Source organism: Nothobranchius furzeri, chromosome 11 (assembly GCF_043380555.1).
Source record: "Nothobranchius furzeri strain GRZ-AD chromosome 11, NfurGRZ-RIMD1, whole genome shotgun sequence".
Lineage (NCBI taxonomy): Eukaryota > Metazoa > Chordata > Actinopteri > Cyprinodontiformes > Nothobranchiidae > Nothobranchius > Nothobranchius furzeri.
The window spans coordinates 70,075,274-70,098,705 of NC_091751.1; the positions used below are offsets into that span (position 1 = coordinate 70,075,274).

The 23,432-nt window shown below is 45.1% G+C and overlaps 1 protein-coding gene across 2 annotated transcripts; it reads right to left on the reverse strand.

Moving 5' to 3' along the window:
* Positions 1 to 324: 324 nt before the first annotated feature.
* LOC107396788 (protein crumbs homolog 1) lies at positions 325 to 22,204 on the reverse strand. Of its 2 annotated transcripts, XM_015976629.3 has the most exons (8): positions 21,914 to 22,204; positions 15,423 to 16,394; positions 12,948 to 13,498; positions 12,709 to 12,874; positions 4,887 to 5,781; positions 4,456 to 4,497; positions 4,264 to 4,386; positions 325 to 1,385 (listed from the first exon to the last, which is right to left on the reverse strand). In XM_015976629.3, the coding sequence occupies exons 1-8, from the start codon at positions 21,960 to 21,962 to the stop codon at positions 1,133 to 1,135; spliced, it is 3,051 nt and encodes a 1,016-aa protein (XP_015832115.1). In that variant the 5' UTR covers positions 21,963 to 22,204; the 3' UTR covers positions 325 to 1,132. The 2 variants fall into 2 exon arrangements, with proteins under 2 accessions (XP_015832115.1, XP_054594658.1); XM_054738683.2 differs by lacking the exon at positions 325 to 1,385 and having other exon boundaries at positions 3,779 to 4,386.
* Positions 22,205 to 23,432: the final 1,228 nt, after the last annotated feature.

Below are 23,432 nucleotides of genomic sequence, written 5' to 3' on the forward strand. Positions count from 1 at the left end.
TGACTTCCCGTTTTGAGTTTGTTTCTACTGCTTGTGCACCAGGACCTACAGCTGGGCCAGCTGTGGGATCAGTGCTGTACCTGTACAGGTGTGAGAACATCTGCAGCTCAGTGAGGTGAAGCCTTCTGGAGGTTCTGGTATCAAGGGGCAGCAAAGAAGCCACTTCTCTCCTAGAAACCCATCAGAGACATACTGAAGGTCCAGGGGTCAGACTGCTGAGGACTGGAGGAAAGTTTTCTCTGATGGCTCCTTCGTGGTTGTTAGGAGCACCTGGAGAAGAACACGTCCTGATCCTGATGTCTACTTGTTGGGGGTGGGGGTCACTCTGCTTAGCCTCATAACACCCTAAACATCCTCCCAGAGGAACTCCGTCAACCTTCCAGCAGAAGGTTGGTGATGAACAATGACTTCTCCAGCATGATGGAGCGCTTCAGAAGCTAGTCAGCATTAAGTGGACCACAACCCCCCCCCCCCCCCAGACCTTAATCCCACTAAGGATTTATGATCCATCCTCCAGAGGCAGGAGGACAAACCCAACATGGACGATGAAGAATAAGCTCCATGAGTCAGGATCTGGACCTGCAGGTCAGGGTGGACTACAGAGGTCTAGAAGACCAACCCTGAAGATGTGGACCTTTTCAGTCAACTTCACCTACTTGTCAACCAAAACCCTTTATAAGTTTCGGGTTATACCTCGGTAACCATAGAAACGCCTGACACAAAGATCTAAAACCGAAAACTTTATGGAAACCAACACCTCTGGCCATATCTGTGGAGTCTCCTACATGAATGCGTGTGTGGTTACATCACAGTGAGGGAAAGAGCTAGGCGGGTTTAGTCCTTACTAAAACAGACATGAGTCTCCTCTCCATTAGAAAGCAGTACTCCTTTAAGGCACAGCCTGGTCTGACCGCAACGACCACACCCACAAACGATGACTAACCTGGACAAGAACGCAGGTAAAACCGTGATCTCGTCAGCTCTAAGTCATCGAGTCTCTTGTAGCTAAGATCAGGATAAAAACCATTGCAAGTTGAGGAGAAACAACCCTTTCCTCTTGCTTCAGCACCACAGTGTCCCACGAAAACCCCTCCCCACAGCTCTGGTCCCTCTGTCCTGGACAGCGAGACGTCTAATCGTCGACGTGCAACCCCCACTCGATCTCTGGCTCGTCGTCGAGGCGGATGATGAGATAGGACACCAGCTGGAACAGGTTCTGCCACAGCCCCAAGAACAAATACACGTAGAAGTCGCTGACATCCATCTGGCAGTATATTCCTGAGAAGTTTATATCACACACACACTCAAAGCTGTTCACGTAGTTGATGCAGAAGCCTCCGTTCAAACACGGCTCCGAGGCGCATTCATCCACGTCCTTCTCACACCTGAAAGGTACGGAAGGAAGAGTTAACCAAGCACAGGAAATCCACAGAGCAGTGTTCTCTGCTGCAGTGCAGGGGCGCACCTAGGAAATTTTCTGGTCAGTGGTTCCCAATCTTCTGTCCTTAAGCATCCCTAGGCTGTGTGGTGACCTACCTCACAATCTCAGCACAAACATGTTGTAGAAGTAGAAATGATCTTTTGTATGGCGCCTTTCGAGATAAGAATCACAAGGCACTTGTATGTGCTAAGAGCCCCACAAACGTGGTGGGCACCCGGGTTGGGAACCACTGGTGCAGGTGTTCAGGGTATCTGCGGGTCCTTAAAAAGTCTTTAATTAGCTTTTCTAAATTTAAGGCCTTAAAACTCCTTAAAAATGACAAATAATCCTTAAATACAGTTTCCAGAGGTCTTAAATTACTAAAGACCCAATAAACAAGATTCTTTTATTTCTATAAAAATTTTGTGAATTTGTAGTTGGTGTTCAGCAATTTTTGTGTACGATGTTGGCGTAAGCGGAATCGTACACATTCAGTTACTTGTGAAAGGGGGCTCTTTTTAGATGAGCACATTAGCTGGTTAAGCTAGTGGGAGCTTGCGCCATGGGGAAGTGCAAGTTTAATGGTAACTGGATGGCTAATCAAACGTTCGCGACGTGGTTAGCACCGGTTCCAGGCTATAGCTGGAAATTATAGCTCAAATTAAATTTTTAAAAGTAGCTTAAATTTGGTCAAAGTGGCCTTAAAAAATATCTTAAAAAGTCTTAAATTTGGCTCCCTTAAAACCTGCAGATACCCTGTGTGTTGTAGTTTCAAAATGTGAGCAGATTAAAGAGGCTCAGCGAGTGGAACAGTTGGTTGGAAATGCGCTTTAATATTTGGAAACTTGAATTTGAAGCCTGTTTCTCTTTTTTTTATAATTTTTTTTAGCTTTGTCTGAATTTTCACAACGGACCACTAAAATTACCTGTGATATTTTCAGATCAATTTATTTTCACCAAATTTTTCACTAATATCCACATCCCATAGAAAAAAATCCTAAATTTTTCAAATAAATTATCTTTTTTTCTTATTCTTGATCTTAAAAACTGACAAAAAACAAAATGGTGGTTTTTATCTCGTCCAGCAGATATTCAGGGGAGAGAAAACAAAAATCAGTGACCCGATTTGATGGAGAGCCGCCTTTTTGCCTCACAATCAGTTTGTACGAGAGTCAAAGACAAAATGGGAGACGGTCAAAAATGCCGGACGGTGTCTCATTTAGCAGGATGTGTGGAAAATCATGTAAATTCAGGACCGTCCCACAGAAAGCAGGAACCCATGGCCACCCTAACGGCAGCATAGCAGCCAATCAGGAGGGCTCAGAGTCTGGAAAGGGCGAGCAGGATCAAAACATTTTTGAGACGGGAGATTTGCTGTATTGTTGTTTTTAAAATATAACATTTTGACCTGTTGTATGGTTTTTAGATATTACTAATGTGTTAAAAATCACCACAAACGGTAAAAATAAATTGATATTTAAAAAAATGTCAAACTTTAGGGGTGTGAGGGATGAATTTAGGGGCTTCAGCACCCACCAAAATGGGCTAAAAGCGCCTAGGTACAGAGTCCTGCTTTCTTCTCCATCCATGCACCGTGGCACCAGGTGCATTGTGGGAGGATAGTAATCAGGAGGGTCAGTGGGACGCTCTGGGTAAGGTTCTGCTGAAAACGCTGTGTTTGCCACCAACATGATCACCGCTGCAGACAACCAAACCCATAAAAGAATAAGTTACTCAGTCATAGCAGTGGTCTCATCTTGTTAATCTGGGATCTAGACTCATGACAGCCGTGGTCAAATGTAGGACTTGAATTCTGGGTTCAACTTTTCAGATCTTAGAAATCCTGGTGCTGCAGGACTTTCCAGGGTGTCCTGAAGCCTTCTTTACAGAAGCATGCAGAGATGTTTAAAGTTAGTCAAACTGGGACTTTGCTGTTAACTTCTTTAAAAACGAGTTTCCGCGATATGCATCTTCAAATTTATCTCAGCGAAATTAGCTATTAGTATTTCTGTCCATCCCCAGACCTTTGGCAACAGCAGCAGATGTGATTCTGACCCCTTCTTTCCACCGGAGCCGTCAGCAGCACGTTACTGCAGCAGCACGTCATAGCTGCTGATAGGAACCGCTGTGGTCAACAGAACCTTTTCCACCAGAGCCGTCAGCAGCGCGAGTCGGCCGCGTCTCAGGAGCAGCATGTCGCGGCCTTTACGTGCCGGTTCTATTTTCTACGCGCGACGCCTCTGAAACGGGTCAAGTTCGACATTTTTGGGGAAGGAAAGACAGGAAATCGGACGCGGAAATGGAGCAAAGCTCCCGAGATTTTCAGAATAAAGAACGTACTGCCTTCCGGTTGCTTTACTTTAAAAAAAGGTTACTAAATGTGCGGCCCCGTGAGAAGTGATCACCTAGCTAGCGGTCTCCTTTGTTCTTCAGGTCCGTATTGGCGATTATAAAACGGACAGAACATAAAACACAAACCATGTTGTAGTTTTCTCCTGCTTGTTGTTGTGTTTACTGACGAAGTCACTCGTGTGACTTCGTGCTCGGTCGGTGACAGCTGCTCCCCTGCTGCTTCGCGTCTCCTGGGAAGGGCCAAGCAGCAGCTTACGCGAGCAAGACGTGTTGCTGCAGTAACGTGCTGCTGACGGCTCCCGTGGAAAGAAGGGGTTACCTCCAGATGCAGATCAGCAGCCTCAGGGTCAGTGCTGACTGGGTTGGTGGTCATTGTATTATGGCTGATTGTTGAAAGCATGCATTCATATTTTTGATCAGTTGTATGAAAACCCATGATTAGATGTTTGCAGCCATGTGAAGTGTTTCTGTGAGCAGGATGACATGGGTACCATTGTCCTGTGAAGCCGGGCAAGCAGGAGCAGTGGTTTTCTGCTTCAGAGCAGTTTCCTCCATTAAAGCAGCTGTACTTCCATCTTTTACCCAAACACAAAGACACGGGCAGCTCAGGAAGCCTAGGCAGACAAACGTAAAGTAAATATCTGGTTGGTTTGGAGAAATGTACTAAACTGAAGATTACTCACGGATCTGTCTCGATGTACCAGGGGATTTCAGGGATTTTCTCACTGTGAGAAACACGTTGGTAGGTCAGTACAACGTTTAGTGCTTCTTCCGCTGTGTTATGGTTGAATATGGAACAATTTAATAGAAGGCTGTATTTTTGTAAAACGGTACCTCCACGAGGCGTTTGGAGGTGTGCTGACACGGTTTACATCTACCAGCCAATATAGAGCACTGTGGAGCAGCTGCTTCCGAGCCCAGAAGATGTGCTTATCCTACTCAAAAGAGCAGCGACCATAAAAGATCTACACCCGCTGTGATTTTAGGTGGTCTACAGCAGACGGACCCAAATAAAACATTTCAGGTATCCCGACAGCTGGAAACTGTTGTTGCGGCACGCTAGACGTCGCTTCGGGGTTTGTGTTCCATATTCAACCTTCAGAGATAAACTCACTCGCAGTAGTGGCCAGTCGTGTTTCGAGGGCAGAGACACGTGTAACTCTGGAAGCCCTTGAGGCACGTGGAGCCGTTGCTGCAGCTGCTGTTTTCGCACACATCCTCTTCAACCTCGCACTGTTCACCAGTGAACCCCGGGTCACACTCACACCTGAACCCCTCTGGTAGGCTGGCGCAGTTGCCGAAGATGCAGGGGCTGGAGTTGCAGTAGTCTGTAGGGTTCTGACATAACGAGCCTGTCCACTCAGGCAAACACATGCACTGATGCAGGTCAAACAGGTCTTCACATGCCCCCCCATTCTGGCAGGGGTTGGGTGTGCACACAGGGGCCCCCCAGCAGCCGTACTGCAGAGCAGTATCAGCAGTCATCCTCACAAACTGCTCCTCCTGAGGCCTGGGGATGTTCAGCTCTGCGTCCAGGTGGAATGGAAGAAGAAGTCCCCCAATCCTTACTGGACCCAGACAGCCAGTCAGGACTCCAGAGTGCTGACTGAGACCTCCCAGGAAAATGTCTGCTCCCTCTTTGAGAAAGTCAAAGTCCTTCACCTTCGTTTGGGAAACGCTTATGTTTCCTTTACCTCCATCCACGATTAAGACCCATCTGGATGTTTGCATCTCCTTGTTGATCTCCACAGTATGCCACTCGCCATTACTGAGAGGACCGAAGCTTTGAGCTGTCACCTGATCTGCTCCAACCCTGAGCTCCATGACCAGACCAGAGTTCAGGAGGGAGATGGTGAAAAAGTCAGAGTCTCTTTGTCCATGAAGCAAAGTCCCTGCAGGCTGTCTGGTGCGGAAGCTGAAGGAGACATCAGTGAGACTACTGCTGATCTTCCCGTTACCACGGAACTGCAGAATGCTGCTTTCAAGCTGAAACGTCACGTTGGACAAACCTAAAGTAGACAAAAGTTCGAGATTCTTATGATTGGTACTCTTCCTCTGCAGAGTACAGCAATTGATTAGCAACCATTTTTCATTCAGACCCAGTAATCAATCCCTTACCAGTTACAGGTAATAACTGTTACTAGTTACAGTTGTAAAGGGTTAATTTACATCTATTTAAGGAACCATAAGACACGAGATTTCATAGTAAATATGAAATCAATGTTATGGATCTTTGGGTACTTTTAACCAGAAGATTGGAACTTTTTATTGCAGGGATTATGTAACACTTCATATTAACTGAGAGACAAGAGAAGAGAGAGTCACCTTTAAAACGTTTAAGAAGATTTATTTCTAAACAATTTTAAACAAGACTAAGTCTAAACTCTAAGTGATGAATGGATCTTGGTGTGAATGAGACGTGAGATGAATGGTGTATGTGTGAGTGGTGATGTCATCAGAACTCTCGTATCCAGAGAAGCACGTCTGAGTGATGAAGTGATGTTTTGCTCTTAAGCTATGATTGAAGTTTCATAAACACATGAGACGCCATTTTGCCGCTCCACACATACCCTTCAGATGAGACCTCCGTACAGATCCAGAATGCCAGGTCCTCTGACCCCCCTTTCGGTACCGGACCCGATGAAACAGCATCAGCAGTACGACAGACTAGTCTTTGGATTGTCTCCAGGTAAAAAGCGACAGTTGGTTGACAGCGTCAGATGGACCCGGAGGGTCAGTGAGTTCAGCTTTTATTCTGAAAGGAACCGTTGCTTGGTTGGTAAAATACAACAGATTTTATCCAGCTTGTTGGTTCTTTGCTTAAAAAGGAAGTCCGGGTGACCGGTCCGATACTTCTCTTAGAATGCGGTGAACTGCAGAGAACTGGACTAAGATGGCGTGGGACTGGTTTTATTAATCTGGATGTTTTGATTTCTGGTCGAATCAAAGTTGGACAGATTTATAAACACCACAGAGACTATGCCACGCTTCAGAAAGGAAGGTTCCGATTGGATGAGAAAGAGTAAAACCACTCTTGTTTGTGGTTTTGTATCGTCCTCCAGGCCCTTACTCTGAGTTTTTGGATCAGATCTCTCATTTTTTATCTGATTTGGTGCTAAATACTGATAAGGTCATTGTAGTGGGGGATTTTAACATTCATGTGGACATTGAAAATGATAGCCTCAATGAAGCCTTTAGTAATATCTTAGACTCAATTGGTTTTACCCAAAGAATACATAGCTCCACCCACTCCTGCCATCATACATTGGACCTTGTGCTGACTTATGGCATAGAGTGTGAGGAAATAACAATCTTTCCACATAATCCAATCCTCTCTGACCACTTTCTGATAACCTTTGAGTTTTTTATAACTGAGTTCTCGAGACATGAAAGTAAATTTCACTATAGTCGGTCTCTATCTGACAACACAGTTGCATCTTTTAAATCAACTGTTCCATCTTTACTGTCCTCTGCATCTCAGAGGAACGTAACAGAGGGCAATATTTTTATTTCTAGCCCCTTCACAAATGGATGCTTTAGTTCATAATGTTACTTCCTCTTTAAGTGTGGCATTAGATGATGTTGCCCCTTTAAAAAAAAGGTAATTAGGGACAGGACGTTGGCTCCCTGGTTTAATTCTCATTTACGAGCTTTAAAGCAAAACTCTAGAAAGAACATTCTCTAGAGAAAACATGGTGCTCTACACACCAGGAGTCCTACTTATCCTGGAAAAATTGTCTTCTGCTTTATAAAAATAAGCTTCAACAAGCTAGAACGGATTATTTTTCATCGCTAATTGAAGTGAATAAGAGTAATTCTGAATTTATTTTCAGTACAGTTGCTAAACTTACACAGAATCATAGCTCTGAACCATCTATTCCCTTAGCCCTCAGCAGCAATGACTTTATGGGATTTTTCACAAGTAAAATTAATTCCATTAGAAACAAAATCTTTAGCATCCTCCCTAATGCGATTTCTTCCTCAGTAAGTGAGGCAGCATCAGAGGTAACTGTAGAACCTCATCTGTGCTTGAACCATTTTGATCCAGTTGAGCTTTCAGAGTTATCAAAAATATTAGCTTCATCTAAACCTTCAACTTGCATTTTAGATCCAATCCCAACCAAATTATTTAAAGATGCATTTCCTTTGGTTACTGCCCCCATTCTAGATACAATCAATATATCCTTAGTAAATGGGTATGTAACACAGGATTTTAAGGTTGCTGTAATCAAACCTTCACTTAAGAAGTCTTCTCTGGACCCAGATGACCCAAGGAATTATAGATCAATATCTAACCTTCCATTTTTATCCAAAGCTCTTGAGAAAATAGTGGCCATCCAAGTATGTGAGCATTTAAACACTAATGCTCTGTTTGAGGAATTTCAGTCTGGTTTTAGAGAGTATCACAGTACTGAAACTGCATTAGTGAGAGTTACAAATGATATTCTCATGGCCTCAGATAAGAATCTTGTGTCTGTTCTAGTCTTGTTAGATTTCAGTGCTGCCTTTGACACAGTTGATCACAATGTTCTTTTAGAAAGACTTGAACATGTTGTAGGGATCAAAGGAACAGCGCTAGGCTGGTTTACATCCTACCTGTCTGACAGATTTCATTTTGTAAATGTACATGACAAATCTTCATACTCCAGGGTTACTTGTGGAGTACCACAGGGTTCAGTGCTTGGACCAATTCTTTTTACTATGTATATGCTCCCAACTGGTAAAATCATTAGACAGCATGGGATAAACTTCCACTTGTGATGGGGCCATAGGCGCCATTTTAACCGGGGATGCCGGGGACATGTCCCCGGCAAAATTTGTGATTGGCAGCTGTGTCCCCCCCACTTTCAAAAAAGCCTGCTGATGAGGATTTTTGTTTTACCAGCTCAGATCTTATACCAGGGGTCGGCAACCTGTTCCCATCAAAGAGCCATTATTACCCATTTCCCACAGTAAAGAAAACACCGCAGCAGCCGCAGCGTTGTGGGCGGGGCCTACCCTCAGACAGCAGAGAGCTGCTCACAACAGGTGACAGCAGCCGGTACCGGTCGCTCGCATGGGCGTCACACCCGTGGGGGATGCAACACCCACACTTTTCCAGCTGTTTTGCTCACCTCCACACCAATCTGGTTTCTTTATGTCGCACTCACTCTGTTGGCCTCATCTCCTTCTTCACCTCCCGCTTCTGACAGCCGATGTCGGGTTTCCAGGAGAGCAGGAGAGGGAGGGACGGAAGAGCTCGACTGAATTCATAATTTTACATCTTGACATTAGCTGTACAAAGTCTGAGTTTGATAAAGTGAAGAACAACAATTTGCAGAGGTTTATAACAGGCGCGGTGCCAGGTTTTCATTTGTGGGTGGGCCACGGTAATTCTGGACGGACCTTAATAAGCAGTGACTTCAGTGAAGCAGGCAGGTCGCGCTAGAAAAATTCGTTTAAAAAGACGTCATAAATATTTTCCCCCGTCATTTTTATTTCTAAAATATGAAGTAAAAACTCACAATTTAATTTTCATCCATTTGTCATTAAAATTTAGTCTACACCCGTGCGTTAAGTGGACCATCTTCTAGTAAATGCAAAGCATCCAGCCCACCTCTCCAAATGCGTAAAATGTGCATCAGCCGCTAGTTAGGCGCGCCGCGCGCACCGTCAGCTACGTCAGCCCAGACAAGAGAAGAACAAATAGAGAAAGAATAGAGGATAATTCTGTCTGGATGTGGATGGAGATTACATTTTACAGCAGCCTGATCATCATTTAAATACGTAAACCATCACCTGTCTTCTAGTCCACGCTATCAGCATTATTTTAATTGGTGTGTGTGTGTGTGTGTGTGTGTGTGTGTGTGTGTGTGTGTGTGTGTGTGTGTGTGTGCGTGCCTGCTCTGTCTTCTCCATCCCCAGGGAGTCGTGGAGGATGGCTGCTTATACTGAGCCAGGATCCTCTGGAGGTTTCTTCCTGTTAAAAGGGAGTTTTCCTCTCCACTGTCGCTGCATGCTTGCTTAGTATGAGGACTGCTGTAAAGACTCTGACACTAGTCACTGACTCGATGCAATTTGCTGGGTTCCTTATATAGGAAACTTTTTTTCTGATTGGCTTAATGAACTGACCTGAATTGGAATGTTTATTATGTGAAGTGCCTTGAGACGACTCTTGTCGTGATTTGGCACTTTATAAATAAACTTGAATTGAAAACATTGATTAGTCAACACTGTTCTTGCAGCCACCAGATTGTGGGTACTAATGTTTTAGCCTTTTCCCTTTTGTTTATTGTATGTGTTTGCACCACATTTCACTAGGAAGACTGTAACAAACTCCAAATACTTCATGTATGTTTAGTCAATCACATTCAAGATGGCCGCCACACCCAGCTACTTAGGATATACATAGCAAAAAATAAATAAAAAATATGTATATATATAAATTTGAATATCTCACGTATTGAGCTGAAACCTAATATTGTAAAGCAAAAATAATCCTTCCTATAAACAACCTGACTGCTGGTGTTTGCACCTGATCCATCCTTTATCTGAACTACTTCATCCTCACTGGAGTTGGGGGGAGCAGGCGTCCATCTCCAGCGGTCATTCATTGGGTAAGACATGGAGGAAATCCTGGACATGTCTCCTGTCCACCACAGGGAAACACACTCACTCACACCTCCACAGGGACAAATGAGAGTCTCGAGTTAACAAGGAATGTCTCCGGTCTGTGGATCGAAAACATGCATGCTACCTCCACACATTTATGTGGAGAACATGCTAACTCCACACACATGGAGCATGGAGATCATGCTACCTCCTCACATTTATGTGGATAACATGCTAACTTAACACATTTATGTGGATAACATGCTAACTCCACACATATGGAACATGGCGAGAACATGCTACCTCCTCATAACATGCTAACTTAACACATTTATGTGGAGAACATGCTAACTTAACATATTTATGTGGATAACATGCTAACTCCACACATATGGAACATGGAGAGAACATGCTACCTCCTCACATTTATGTGGATAACATGCCAACTTAACACATTTATGTGGAACATGCTAACTCCACACATATGGAACATGGCGAGAACATGCTACCTCCTCATAACATGCTAACTTAACACATTTATGTGGAGAACATGCTAACTTAACATATTTATGTGGATAACATGCTAACTCCACACATATGGAACATGGAGAGAACATGCTACCTCCTCACATTTATGTGGAGAACATGCTAACTCCACACATATGGAACATGGAGAGAACATGCTACCTCCTCACATTTATGTGGAGAACATGCTAACTTAACACATTTATGTGGATAACATGCTAACTCCACACATATGGAACATGGAGAGAACATGCTAACTCCACACATGCATGTAGCACAGAGAGAACATGCTACCTCCACACATTTATGTGGATAACATGCTAACTCCACACATATGGAACATGGAGAGAACATGCTAACTCCACACATGCATGTAGCACAGAGAGAACATGCTACCTCCACACATTTATGTGGAGAACATGCTTTATGTGGAGAAATGCTAACTCCGCACATGCATGGAGCATGGAGAGAACATGCTAACTCCACACATTTATGTGGAGAACATGCTAACTCCTAGCCTTTGTGGGCTGAACATGCTAAATCTGTTGTTAGTGAGATATCTCGTGAGCCATTTGGGCTTTACTTCATGTAGTAATTATTGTAGCACACTGCTGCATGAGTAGTTATTCACGTTTCTTCTACCTGGAAGCACCTACAAGAAAACAATATGCTGCAGCAACAACGTAGGGTGGATAGGTCTGGGCTACACTTTCTGGTCTGTCCTTATCGATGAGATCTCCGCACTAAAATAATCTTTGTTTTTCATCATCAGCTGATCAGAACACGTTTTTCTTTCATGTCAGAAAAGTGGACATCTCTGAGTGATGGACTCGAAGTCTTTGTTCATGAGTTACTACAGCTTACTAGCAAACACACAATCGGTCCCAATGAAATTAATTTTAGAGATGTTGAATTAAACTTTATTAACTGCATTATGTTATGTTTAACGTTTGAACAAAGCAGCCATCTTTCCGCCTTTTATCACAATAATTTAATATTAAGCCAGAACTCAGCAGCCTCGCCTCTGTCAGTGCACCCCAGGGCAGCTGTGGCTATATCGTAGCTCATCCCCACCAGCGTGTGAATGTGTGTGTGAATGGGTGAATGACTGATTGTGTTGTAAAGCGCCTTGGGGGGGGGGGGGGGGGGGGGGGGATCCAGGACTCTAGAAGGCGCTATATCAAATACAGGCCATTTAAACTACAAATTCAAGTGGACTCCAAGGAAATCTTTCTCTAAATGATTCAACTGCTTTTATTTTCATGGCAGCTCCTACATAAATGGTTTATAACTTGAGCTTGGTTTAATACTCTGCCAGGTGATTTTATGATTAAGCCCATCTCTTGTTTCCTGAAGTGGGTGGAGCTTGCTCAGACTTTGGTAGAAAGAAGATTTTCACTGAGATTTTCTGTTTTAGGACATTAAGGGAACCTTCCAATATTTCACTTATTACTATCGAACTGATAGTTACTAAGTTTTCTGCAGATGCCTTTGTTTACGCCTCATGAACACGTGGCCTCCTAGGAGAAGCATGTCATTATGGATGACCACGGGCATGTGTGAGTAGACATAATCTGACCAGGGATTACTACGTATTAGAGGACTCCTGAGAGAAATCTCTGCCTCTACTCTGTTCCCTCCTGTAATTAGCCTCAATGTAATTAATCAGTCTGCCATCATCTGCGAGTGCTTCTCAGGACGGGGAAGAAAAAATTCGCCTCTACAAGCCGTGCTATTCTTAGAGAGCCTTGATTAGTCTTTGTGGCTGTGTTTTGGGAATAAGAATAATGCAACAGCAGGTCCTGATCCAGGATACTTACACTCGAAGCCCTGAGAGAGAGGCTGGCAAACAGCAGTGGTGGGACAGGGGGACCGCTCGCACCATTTCACCTTCTCACACCTCCGCCCTGCAGTGTTGGTGGGGCAGCTGCAGATAAAATCATCCCAAATGGAGTAACACTCTCCCCCGTTCAGACAAGGCTTGGTCTAAAAGAGAGACGGTGGTACAGAGTGTAGCTGGTGTATTTTAGACACACGCACCAACATTTCTCAGACTTACAGCACAGGCGTTTTCACTGCTGCAACCTTCAGCCACGCCCACAAGCTTTACCAGGTTGTGGGACTCTACTGGAGTAGCTACTGGATAAAACTGCAGTCGTCTGCCATTGATCCTCAGATCCTGGACACATCCCTTGAAGTAGCCACCAAACGAAGCAGAGGCTCTTGAGTCTGGTAGTCCCCCAACAAGAACCAAGTCACCAGGGTGAGTTTGGACATGCCTGACAGTTGTAGAACCCTGGCTTCGGGCTGACTGGAACAAACTAACCGTTGTTTCATCCAGTTTCACACTGATGAGGTGGAAATGACCATCGTTGACCACATTCAGACCAGATACACTCTTAAAGTTGTTAACCTGCACCTTGAGCCGGCTCTCCTCCAGCCACAGGTGGAGGTACTGGCTGGTGCTGTTGGCTAGGGTGAGCAGCAGGCCAGAGGACTGTCTGGTCCGAATAAACATGGATATAATGACAGATGTGCCAGAGTTATCGGTCAATGAGAACTCAGCATAGCTCTCGAGGTTGTTGTTCCCAAACCGGGCAGTGATGTACTCTGCGGGGGTGGTGGGAAGACAAGAAATGAAAGTCAGATGAGAAGAAAATGGCACACATGTTATAAAAATGACATTAGGTACAATCTTGTGCAGGTGAGTTGAGAAAAATATCCAAATTTTGGTTAGTCTGTAAAACTGACATAGCTAGTTTTGCTAAAGTCAGCTAGCTCGCTGTAAGGCTGTCATGAACTGGGATCTCTAGGTTGTAGAGTTTCATCCATTGATGACTTTGTTTCATTCGGAAACATCCGGTGTTTTACACACATTTAGCTTCAGGCAGACGTGGTTATTTAAAGTCTGAAACACACATTTCATGTGAATTGTTGCCACCTATACGTTAGCTCACCACCACCGAGTGAAATCATTTTGTGTTTGCTAACGATGATTAGCTACGGTGGCCATCTTGGATCAAGTTGATTTCAAAGGTAATAAGTTCTTCTTGACTAATGATCATTGATGTTCGCTCTTCTTTGTCCTGCCGCAGGGCTGAGCCACAGGGACGCATCAGAACAAGCACTTAAGGAACCAGAACGTGTTTATTAACTAGAGCTTTACCTGGAGATGAAGAATGTTGTGTTTATCGGAGGAGAGGCTTCTGAAAGCCAACAGCTCAGCATCCCAGCATTTAAGACTCTGACTTAGCGAGCCAAGAGAGTTCCTGGTCAACTAGCGAGACCCACGTTTATTTAATCTGTGACTCAGGTGTTGGTTCTTAATGCGACAGGTGTTTGACTGGATTGTGTTATTTCTGTCGTAAGCTCCTGTAAGATCTGATGTGTGTGTGTGTGTGTGTACTTGTCTTTATATGCTTAAGTGGACACATTTAACTTTAACCTTTAGTGTGTGGACCTTTCCACATTGTGGGGACAGCTGGCTGGTCCACACAACACCCACAAACGTGGTTTTTGAGGTATGGTGTGAATCAACTTTTGGTTTAGATTAGGATTAGGAACAGAGCAGCATTGGTTATGGTTAGGGTATATCGGTTAGGCATAGTGGCCTCTTCAGCTGCAGGAGCCCGGAGCATCCAGCCCCATTAATTGGCCAGGACACCACCCTTCCTCCTCCTCTTCAGGCTGCCGATGAGCACAGCTGAGCTGGCTCCCACTAGTGACCCACATCTGGGATGAAAGGCTGTGCCGTCGGCTCAGGGCCTCAAGGCGTTTATGGGGGTGAGGATGAGCCTCGTTCAGGTGCTTTGGTCAGCGGGGTGGTATACGGCATTCTGCTGTCGTCCAGGTCTCTCCTTGGACTTGAACACCTTTTGTGTTGAGAAGGTTAACTAAAACTGTTAACTGGAGATGACCTTAGGTCAGACTGCGTTGACAGTCTAGATCAGGGCTATTCAGTTGTGGGCCTCGAGGGCCGGTATCCGGCACATTTTGGTTTCAACTCTGCTTCGACACACCTGACTTCAGTCAGCAGGTGGTTAACAGGCTTCTGCAGAAACTGATGAGCTGCTGCAGGTGATACAACCACTGACTAGAGAGAGCACTAAAACCTGCAGGATAGCGGCCCTTGAGGCCTGGAATTGGATAACCCTGGTTTACGGTAATTCCCTCTTTGGTTTTCAGGTTAACTCTGGTTGATAAACTGTTTTATTGACTTTGGTTTTAAACATCTTCTGATTTGGTAAAACTCCCGCCGACGTCCGTCACAGCGGTGGGTGGGGCTTCGGCGGCTGCGCTTTACCGACTTCCAGGGAAGTTCGTTACCAAAGACGAGATGAACGTCTCTACCGGGACTCGGCTCTCATCGTTCACGTTTAAAACCCGCTCACAAGACTTGATTCGCTCGTGAATGTCACATCACCAGTGTGTAGTAGGCCTGTTGGTTTAGATGGACACTCAGCAGCCGGTGACGATTTCCTTTCTGTTAGGATGTAATCTGATTACACAGTTAAATGATGCATGTGTCTGTTACCCTCAGCGCAGTTGGGTCCCTCGTACGGCCTGTGGCATTCGCAGATGTAGCTCCTCCAGCCCTGGCTCACACAGTGCCCTCTGTTCTGACACGGACTTTCATCACACTTGTCTCTGTCGCTGCAGCCCGCTGTGACGTTGACCTGTGTGCCCGAGGCTTCAGAGCCGTCAGCAGGCAGCACCAGACGTGAGTCTACAAACACATCTCTGAAGCAGCCCAGAAACGCAGGTGCATCGTTTGCTGGACCCAGAGTTCTGGCCCAAGCCCAGCTCCTCCCGGCTGATCCAATAAAGAGGCTCTGACGAACATCCCCAGGGTCAGGGAGAGCAGCAGCCTGTTCAAGCAGCTGGACTTCAGTGTTGGGCTTGCTGGTGCAGCTTCCCTGGCTGCAGAGCAGCCTGATGAGGCTGACCACACCACCTAGTGATGCTTCCACTGTGTGCCACTTGCTGTCGGACAAATACTTTGGCAGCTCCTGAACCAGAGTGCTGGAGCCTTGTCTTCTTAGGCTGATGAGGCGGAGGTGTCCATCCATCAGCTCAATGCTGAGGAGAAGGTCATCCACTCTGTGCTGAAAGAGGGTGCCGTTCGGTCTCTCTGTCCTAAAGCTGAACGTCAAATTAAGTGGAACTTCTGTGTCCAGCTGCTGAGTTTTAACATACATGTAGCCCTGGGTCTCAAAGGAGAAGAAGGTGGAGGTCTGGCATTTTGGCCCGGTGTAGCCCAGCAGGCAGGTGCACGTGTAGGTGTGTTGATCATTCACAAGCAAAGGAGAGCACATTCCTCCGTTCTCGCACCGGGCTTCATCGCAGCCCGAAAGCGCGACGGTGCAGTTCTCCCCGCCGTACAGACGCCCGCTCGGGCTCTGCCGGGAACAAAGGCACCGGAATCCTCCGTTGTGGCTCTCACACACACCACCGTTTTGGCATGGGAGCTGTTCACATCCACCGATGTTCTCACTGTAGGACGCTCCTGGAGAGACAAACACGCATCATCATCACGCTGAGGTCTGATTGGACACAAGTAACAAAGAAGCCAGGAAAACCTAAACCAGGGGCGTCCAAACTTCTCACAACAAGGGCCAAAATCTTCAAGTTAATTACAAAAGTTATTTATGGTATTTCTTCATTTGTTTTTCTCAAAATAGGTCTAAATTATGAAAATGTGTGAATTTGAAGCTTTGAATGTTAGAAAAATTTCAATAAATCAATAGTCTGCAGGAGAGGGAAAAAATGCAAGTGGGGCCCACCAAAAATAACTCCAAGGGCCACAAACAGCCCCTGGGCCCAGGCGCGCAGATAGGGTGGGGGACGGGGGGATCTGTCCCCCCCCAGATTCAGATCGACCCCGATCCCCCCCAACTAAGGCCAGAAAGAAAACAAAATTGGTGGTTTAGTGCTTGAAGCTACTTTTTCCAATTACTTTGAACGCAGCATGACGTAAACAAACACCGACTCCAGAGGCGCCATAGTGGTTGCTGCTAGGATGCAGGATGAAGCAACGATTACTGCGTATTTAAAAAAGACCAACAGTGTAAGTAGGCGGGACCGATCTGTCTGTTTATGCGTGTTGGTTCTAGTTTCAGTACGTTGTTGTCAGTGTTGGGACTTACTCGTTATAAACGCCAAAGCCTCATTGCTGACTTTAACAAGTCTCATCTACAAATATGATCCCTCATGAAGTTACTACTTTACACCAGAAGATAGTGGAGATGTGGAACCTTCAGGCTGAGCAAAGTTTGGGAGTTTTTAGAGTTTGAAAATCGCCTCCCGCCGAGAGGCTCCCAGTCGGGGAGAGGAGGAGATGTGTGCAACATGAAGAGCGCAAATATTAGATAAAACGTATAATTGCCGGCAGGTCTGGTCTTTGTTGACTGATCACTTTGTCTGGTCATGACTGACTCTGATTATGAAGCAGAATATTGACTCTGATGAAGAAATTCACTCATCCAGCCGGGAAGATTGACGCTGCTGCAGCATCAGACAGCTGGTGCTGCACGAGAGGTGTGTGGAGTTTACGAGCTCCAGACGTTGGGTTTGATGTTGGTTTAACCTTCCCTGGGATGTGATGCCCCCCCAGATATAAACAAACGCATCTGCTAAACTTTAACTCCTGCAGCGTAGAGGAAACGTGTTAAATACGTCAACACGGTGGATTTAATAGAAGCTTTAAAGAACAAACTCTGGATGGTGTGAGGTGAGTTTGTCTCACTGCAGAAATAAAAACACACACAGAGCGTCAGCAGTCAGACACAGCTGCTCACCAACACTTGTGTGTGTGTGTGTGTGTGTGTGTGTGTGTGTGTGTGTGTGTGTGTGTGTGTGTGTGTGTCTTGTCTTGTGTCGCATGTCTTGGACACTCGGGGTAAGAGAGGGACGGAGCTGTCAACTGACCACTACCTGGTGGGGAGTTGGCTCTGTAGCATCATGAATGTCCTGTTTTTGACCTAAAGGTCATGATCTGCTGCGTCTGCTCGAGCAGAGACATAAAGTCTCTGACAGGCTAATCTACATGAGATAGTGGCCAAGGTCCTTCATGCACTCTGCTCATCTGAACTGCTTCACCTCTTTACAGCAAAAACGAAGAACTATTCTGATGAATACATAATCAACAACTCTGTTATTACCAATAATAATGTGAGCCCAATGTTCATTCAATCTGTGAAATGACAATGTTATTACTTGATATTATAATCCTGTGATCAGTAGTATTTTACAAGTAATTATAATCCTGGACATTTGCACTAGACACTGATGACACGTAATGTTAAAGTCACATGACACATTTCCTTTTGTCTGACCCAATCAGAACCTTCGTTTCTGGTGGGGCGTGGTTATCTGTGGTGTTTGTATAAACCCTCTTTTGCATGTCAAGTTCTGATTCGCCAGTAAACCAAAATATGATAATTATAAAAACTATTCCACGCCACCTTTTCTTTAGTTCAAGCGTTCTAGAGAAGTCTCAGACCGGCCATCCGGACTTCCTCTTCAGCCATAAAGAACCTCGACAAGCTGGATAAAATCTGTTGCAAGTTACACCTGACCACAACGGTTCCTTCAGAATAAAAGCTGAACCTCATGACCCCTTCAGGGTCTCGGAGACGCCAGTGATAACCTGTCGTGACCTGGAAGCATTCCAAGACTAGTTTGGTCAGCACCGCTGCTTTTCTACCGGCTTCGGTACCAAAGAGGGTCCATGAGGACCTCGACATTCTGGATCCAAGCGGAGGCTTCCCCTGGGGTACGTAGACCGACAGATGGCGTTTCATGTGTGTTATAAACCTCTTACTAAAGTTTAGAGCGAAACATTCACTCCCACTCAGAACTAACTGCTTCTTCGGATCCGCTGGTTCTGAATAACATTCCACACACCATCATCATTCACGTCTCACTCCACCTAGTCCATCAGTACACAGAGTGTTTAAGTTAGTCTTGTTTAAATTGTGTAGAAATAAATTTCTTAACTATTTTAAACCTGACTCTCTCTCTTTCCTCGGAGTTAATACGAAGTGTCGCTTAATCCCTGCAATAAAAAGTTCTGATCTTCTGGTTAAAATAGTCAAAGATCCATCAGATTGATATTTCATATTTCTATGGAATCTCACATTTTATGGTTCATAAGTAAGACGTAAACTACCCATCCTTTACAGCTCCAATGGTGACGGGAGGAAGACGGTCAGACCTGGCAGGCCCAAACATACTGTGAGTGTCTGCTGACTCCAGAGGCAGCTGATGGAGACCGGCAGCCTAAGCGGAATGTACCTCGGGTGGTAGCGGAGGCAAAAACCCAGGTGTGGGAGGAGTTTGGTGAGACAAGACTCTCATATGGCCTCGAGGAGAATCTGGTCAACCACCCGGTGTCTCAGGCGGGGAAAGCAGTGCCCTACCAAAACGGTTTACAGTGGTTACGATGTGCTGCTGACCACGACTCGGGACATTGTGGATCGGTGGGCAGAATACTTCAAAGACCTCCTCAATCCCACCGGCACGTCTTCCAGTGAGGAAGCAGAGTCTGGGGACTTTGGGTTGAGCTCCAATCTCTAGGGCAGAGGTCACTGAGGTGGTCAAAAACTCCTCAGTGGCAAAGCTCCGGGGGTGGATGAGATCTGCCCGGAATTTCTGAAGGCTCTGGATGTTGTGGGTCTGTCTTGGCTGAAGCGGCTTTGCAGTAAAGTGTGGACATCAGGGGCAGTTCCACTGGACTGGCAGACTGGGCTGGTGGTCCTCCTATGTAAAAAGGGGGACCGCAGGGTGTGTTCCAACTAAAGAGGGATCACACTCCTGAGCCTCCCTGGTAAGGTCTTTTCAGGGGTTCTGGAGAAGAGGGTCCGTCGGACTGTCGATCCTCAGATTCAGGTGGAGCTATGTGTTTTTCGTCCTGGCCGTGGAACACTAGACCAGCTCCATACCCTTAGGAGGGTACTGGAGGGTGCGTGGGGGTTAATCCAACCAATCTACATGTGTTTTGTGGATTTGGAGAAGGTGTTCGTCCACGTCCCTCGGGGGGTCCTGTGGGGGGTACTCTGGGAGTATGGGGTACCAGGCCCTCTGATACGGGCTGTTAGGTCCCTGTATGACCGGTGTCAGAGCTTGGTCACACATTGCCGGCAGTAAGTCGGGCTCGTTCCCAGTGAGAGTTGGACTCCGCCAAGGCTGCCCTTTGTCACCGATTCTGTTCATAACCTTTATGGACAGATTTCTAGGTGCAGCCAAGGTGTGGAGGGCATCCGTTTTGGTTGCTTAAGGATCAGGTCTCTGCTTTTTGCAGATGATGTGGTCCTGTTGGCTTCATTGGACAGTGATTCCCAGCTTTCGCTGGAGCGGGTCGCAGCCGAGTGTGAAGCAGCTGGGACGAGAATCAGCTCCTCTAAATCTGAGAACATGGTCTTAATTCGGAAAAGGGTCAGGGATGAGGTCCTGCCCCAAGTGGAGGAGTTTAAGTATCTCGGGGTCTTGTTCACAAGTGAGGGAAAACTGGAGCGTGAGACACAACAGGCTAATTGGTGCTGCAACTGCAGTGATGCGGGCGTTGTGGTGAAGAGAGAGCTGAGTCAGAACGCGAAGCTCTCGATTTACTGGTCGATCTACGTTCCTACCCTCACCTATGGTCATGAGCTTTGGGTAGTGAGCGAAAGAACGAGATCGCGGATACAAGCGGCCAAAATTAGTTTTCTCCGCAGAGTGGCTGTGCTCTCCCTTAGAGATAGGGTGGCAAGCCCGGTCATCGGGGAGGGGCTCGGAGTAGATCCGCTGCTCCTCCACATCGAGAGGAGCCATTTGAGGTGGCTCGGGCACCTGGTCGGATGTCTCCTGGACGCCTCCCTGGTGAGGTTTTCCTGACATGTCCAACTGGGAGGAGGCCCAAGGGAAGACCCAGGACACATTGGGGGAACTATGTCTCTCGGTTGGCCAGGAAACGCCTTGGGATTACCCCGGAAAAGCTGGCCCAAGTGGCTGGGGAGAGGGAAGTCTGGGGGTCTTGGCTTAGGCTACTGCCCCCGCGACCCGACTCCGGATAAGCGGCTGAAAATTGATGGATGGATGGATGGATGGATGGAGCTCTCAGGTTTAGTGTAAAGTTCAGAGTGAGATCATGGAATTGGATCAGGAATTTCCTACAAACAGGAAAAAGATCTCAAGGAACATAGCTGTATTTGTCAGACTGGAAAACTTTCTGTGGCTGTATTTATTTTACTTATTTTTACTTATTTTATTTGACTATCTCTTACGTGGGCTGTCTTTAGTGAACGCAAAGTCAATTTGGTACACCTGTGCAATGACAATAAGTGGTCTCAAATCTTGAATACTGTGGCTTTTTAAGGATAAATGAACAAAATGACAAATGCAGATAGAAGGACAACTTGGATGCTCTACCTTTTTAATGCATCGCATCACCACCTGGTATCGGAACAGGACTCAGTTATGGGAGATGATCAAAATCAAACAACTTGGACTCAAATCAGTGGCAAAAACGTGGCTGTACCATCTCTAGATATAAGTCAGCTTTAAAAACAAAAACAATTGTTTATGAACTAACAATACCTTCAATTAATGACACTAAATTACATATTTTTCCTACTTTATAATATGTTGTTTGAGCCCAGGAGTCTCATTATCTGAAGTTTAGCCCTTTGAGCACCTTAGAGGTCTCTGCACGGCCCTGCTGCACAGCATAGGGAATATTTTGAACACACGCTTTACAATCAGATTATCTCAACATTAATGTAGAATATTCTGGTGGTAGAAGCCTTGGTGACCTTCAGCACTTCTTGTTCTGTCTAGTTTAATGCAGAAAACACTTTTTATGTTCGTCCTGTAATCTACTGAAAGATTCCTCTAAACGTAAAATACAGTTATACAAAAGACAAGACAGCTTTATTTATAAAGCACATTTCCTACACAAAGACAACAGATGGTTAAACTTGACTTGCTACAAGATATTTTTGGACGTATCTAAGTAACGTCCTTCTCTGTGATGAGTGCAAAGATTACCTGCACAGAGTAGCCCCAGCATCCACACATGCACGTTGACTCTCAGCATTGTCCCCCAGATTATTGGGTGTGTGTCCTTATCTTCATTTTAGTTTAAACACAGCTCCATCCTCACTTCCCTGCCTTAGTGCATGCTCCCTGAAGTGCTCGGATGGCAGCGTGCTTGACAGAGAGGATTAAGCTAATGCACTTACAGCTCACAGCTTCACTGTGTTGAAGGAGCGACGGTTGCATTCGGGAAGCTAATTTGGGCGAGACCGAAGCTGTTGCCAGTGGGATATCAGAGTTCGGCACGGGTGGTAAAGCAGAGCCACGGAGTCACGTTTAGCACCCTAGAGGAGAACATTTTGGATAACTCGGGCTGCAGAGTCTGAATTAGGTGGGTTTGATCTGGGAAAGGTCTTGTATTACTCCGCTGATCATCTCAGCGTTTGTTTTGGCCGTTTTCAATGCAAAACAAAGTAGGTCTGAAATTCCAGAGTTTTTTAATGATAAATTAATTTTATAAAAAATGTACACACAAAAAATCATTAGCTGTGCTTTTATTTTATTAAATGTGCTTTAATCATATATGTGGTGATTTTAATTATATCCCATAATTTTGTACCCTTTGATTTTAATGACACTCTTGTTGATAGTATCTTTGAGACTGCATTATGATGCCCCGCGTGTCATGCAGCTCTGTTAACCATAGATTATGGCGTCAACACAGTTTGCTAACACAAGCACAACATAAGTTGTTAAGGATGCAAAAATTAGACTTATTTGATTCATTACTGTGTTATGTTGACCCATCTAACCTACGGCAAACATTAGACAATCACGCTGGGGATGCAAACACTCGTTATTATGATACGTTTTCTTTATATTAATTTAACCCTTTGATGCATAATGGTCACTACAGTAGACAGGTACTCAAAATTGTTATTTATTTGTTTTTGCTATTAAGCACAGCTGTTGAAGACTTTATTGCATTTGAGCCCCTCCAGTTGGACTTCAGTAAGCCAAGCCAACATATTTCATGCTCAGAATGCACGCTGTCCACTGAGGTGGACATGTAATAAATTATTTGTAAATTATAAAATTTTACAAAAAATGTTTGTTGAAATTTGTTTCATTCACACCTAAAGACAAATGAAAAAAATTGTTTAAAAAATCATGGTTGAAGATTTTATAATTCATGCATCAAAGGGTTAATAGATTTTTTCTAAATAAAAGCGGACTTACGAGATTGCTGTACATGTAAGTGTGTGTGTGTGTGCGCATGTGTGCGCTAATCAATGTTTTCTGACTATTCTACAAGTAACACCAGCATTTTGGTTTTCAACTCCCAGTTGTGGTCAGACTATCTCCATCAGTCAAGATAAAGCAATTTTTCTTATCTACCCTTTCTCTCTGGTTTGGAGGGATATATGTTTAACTGCTGAACTACAATGATAATCAAGAATAAAATAGAACTAGTCTTAAGTTCAATGTCTTCAGAAAAAATCAACTAAACCCCCAAACTCCTTATTTTTGC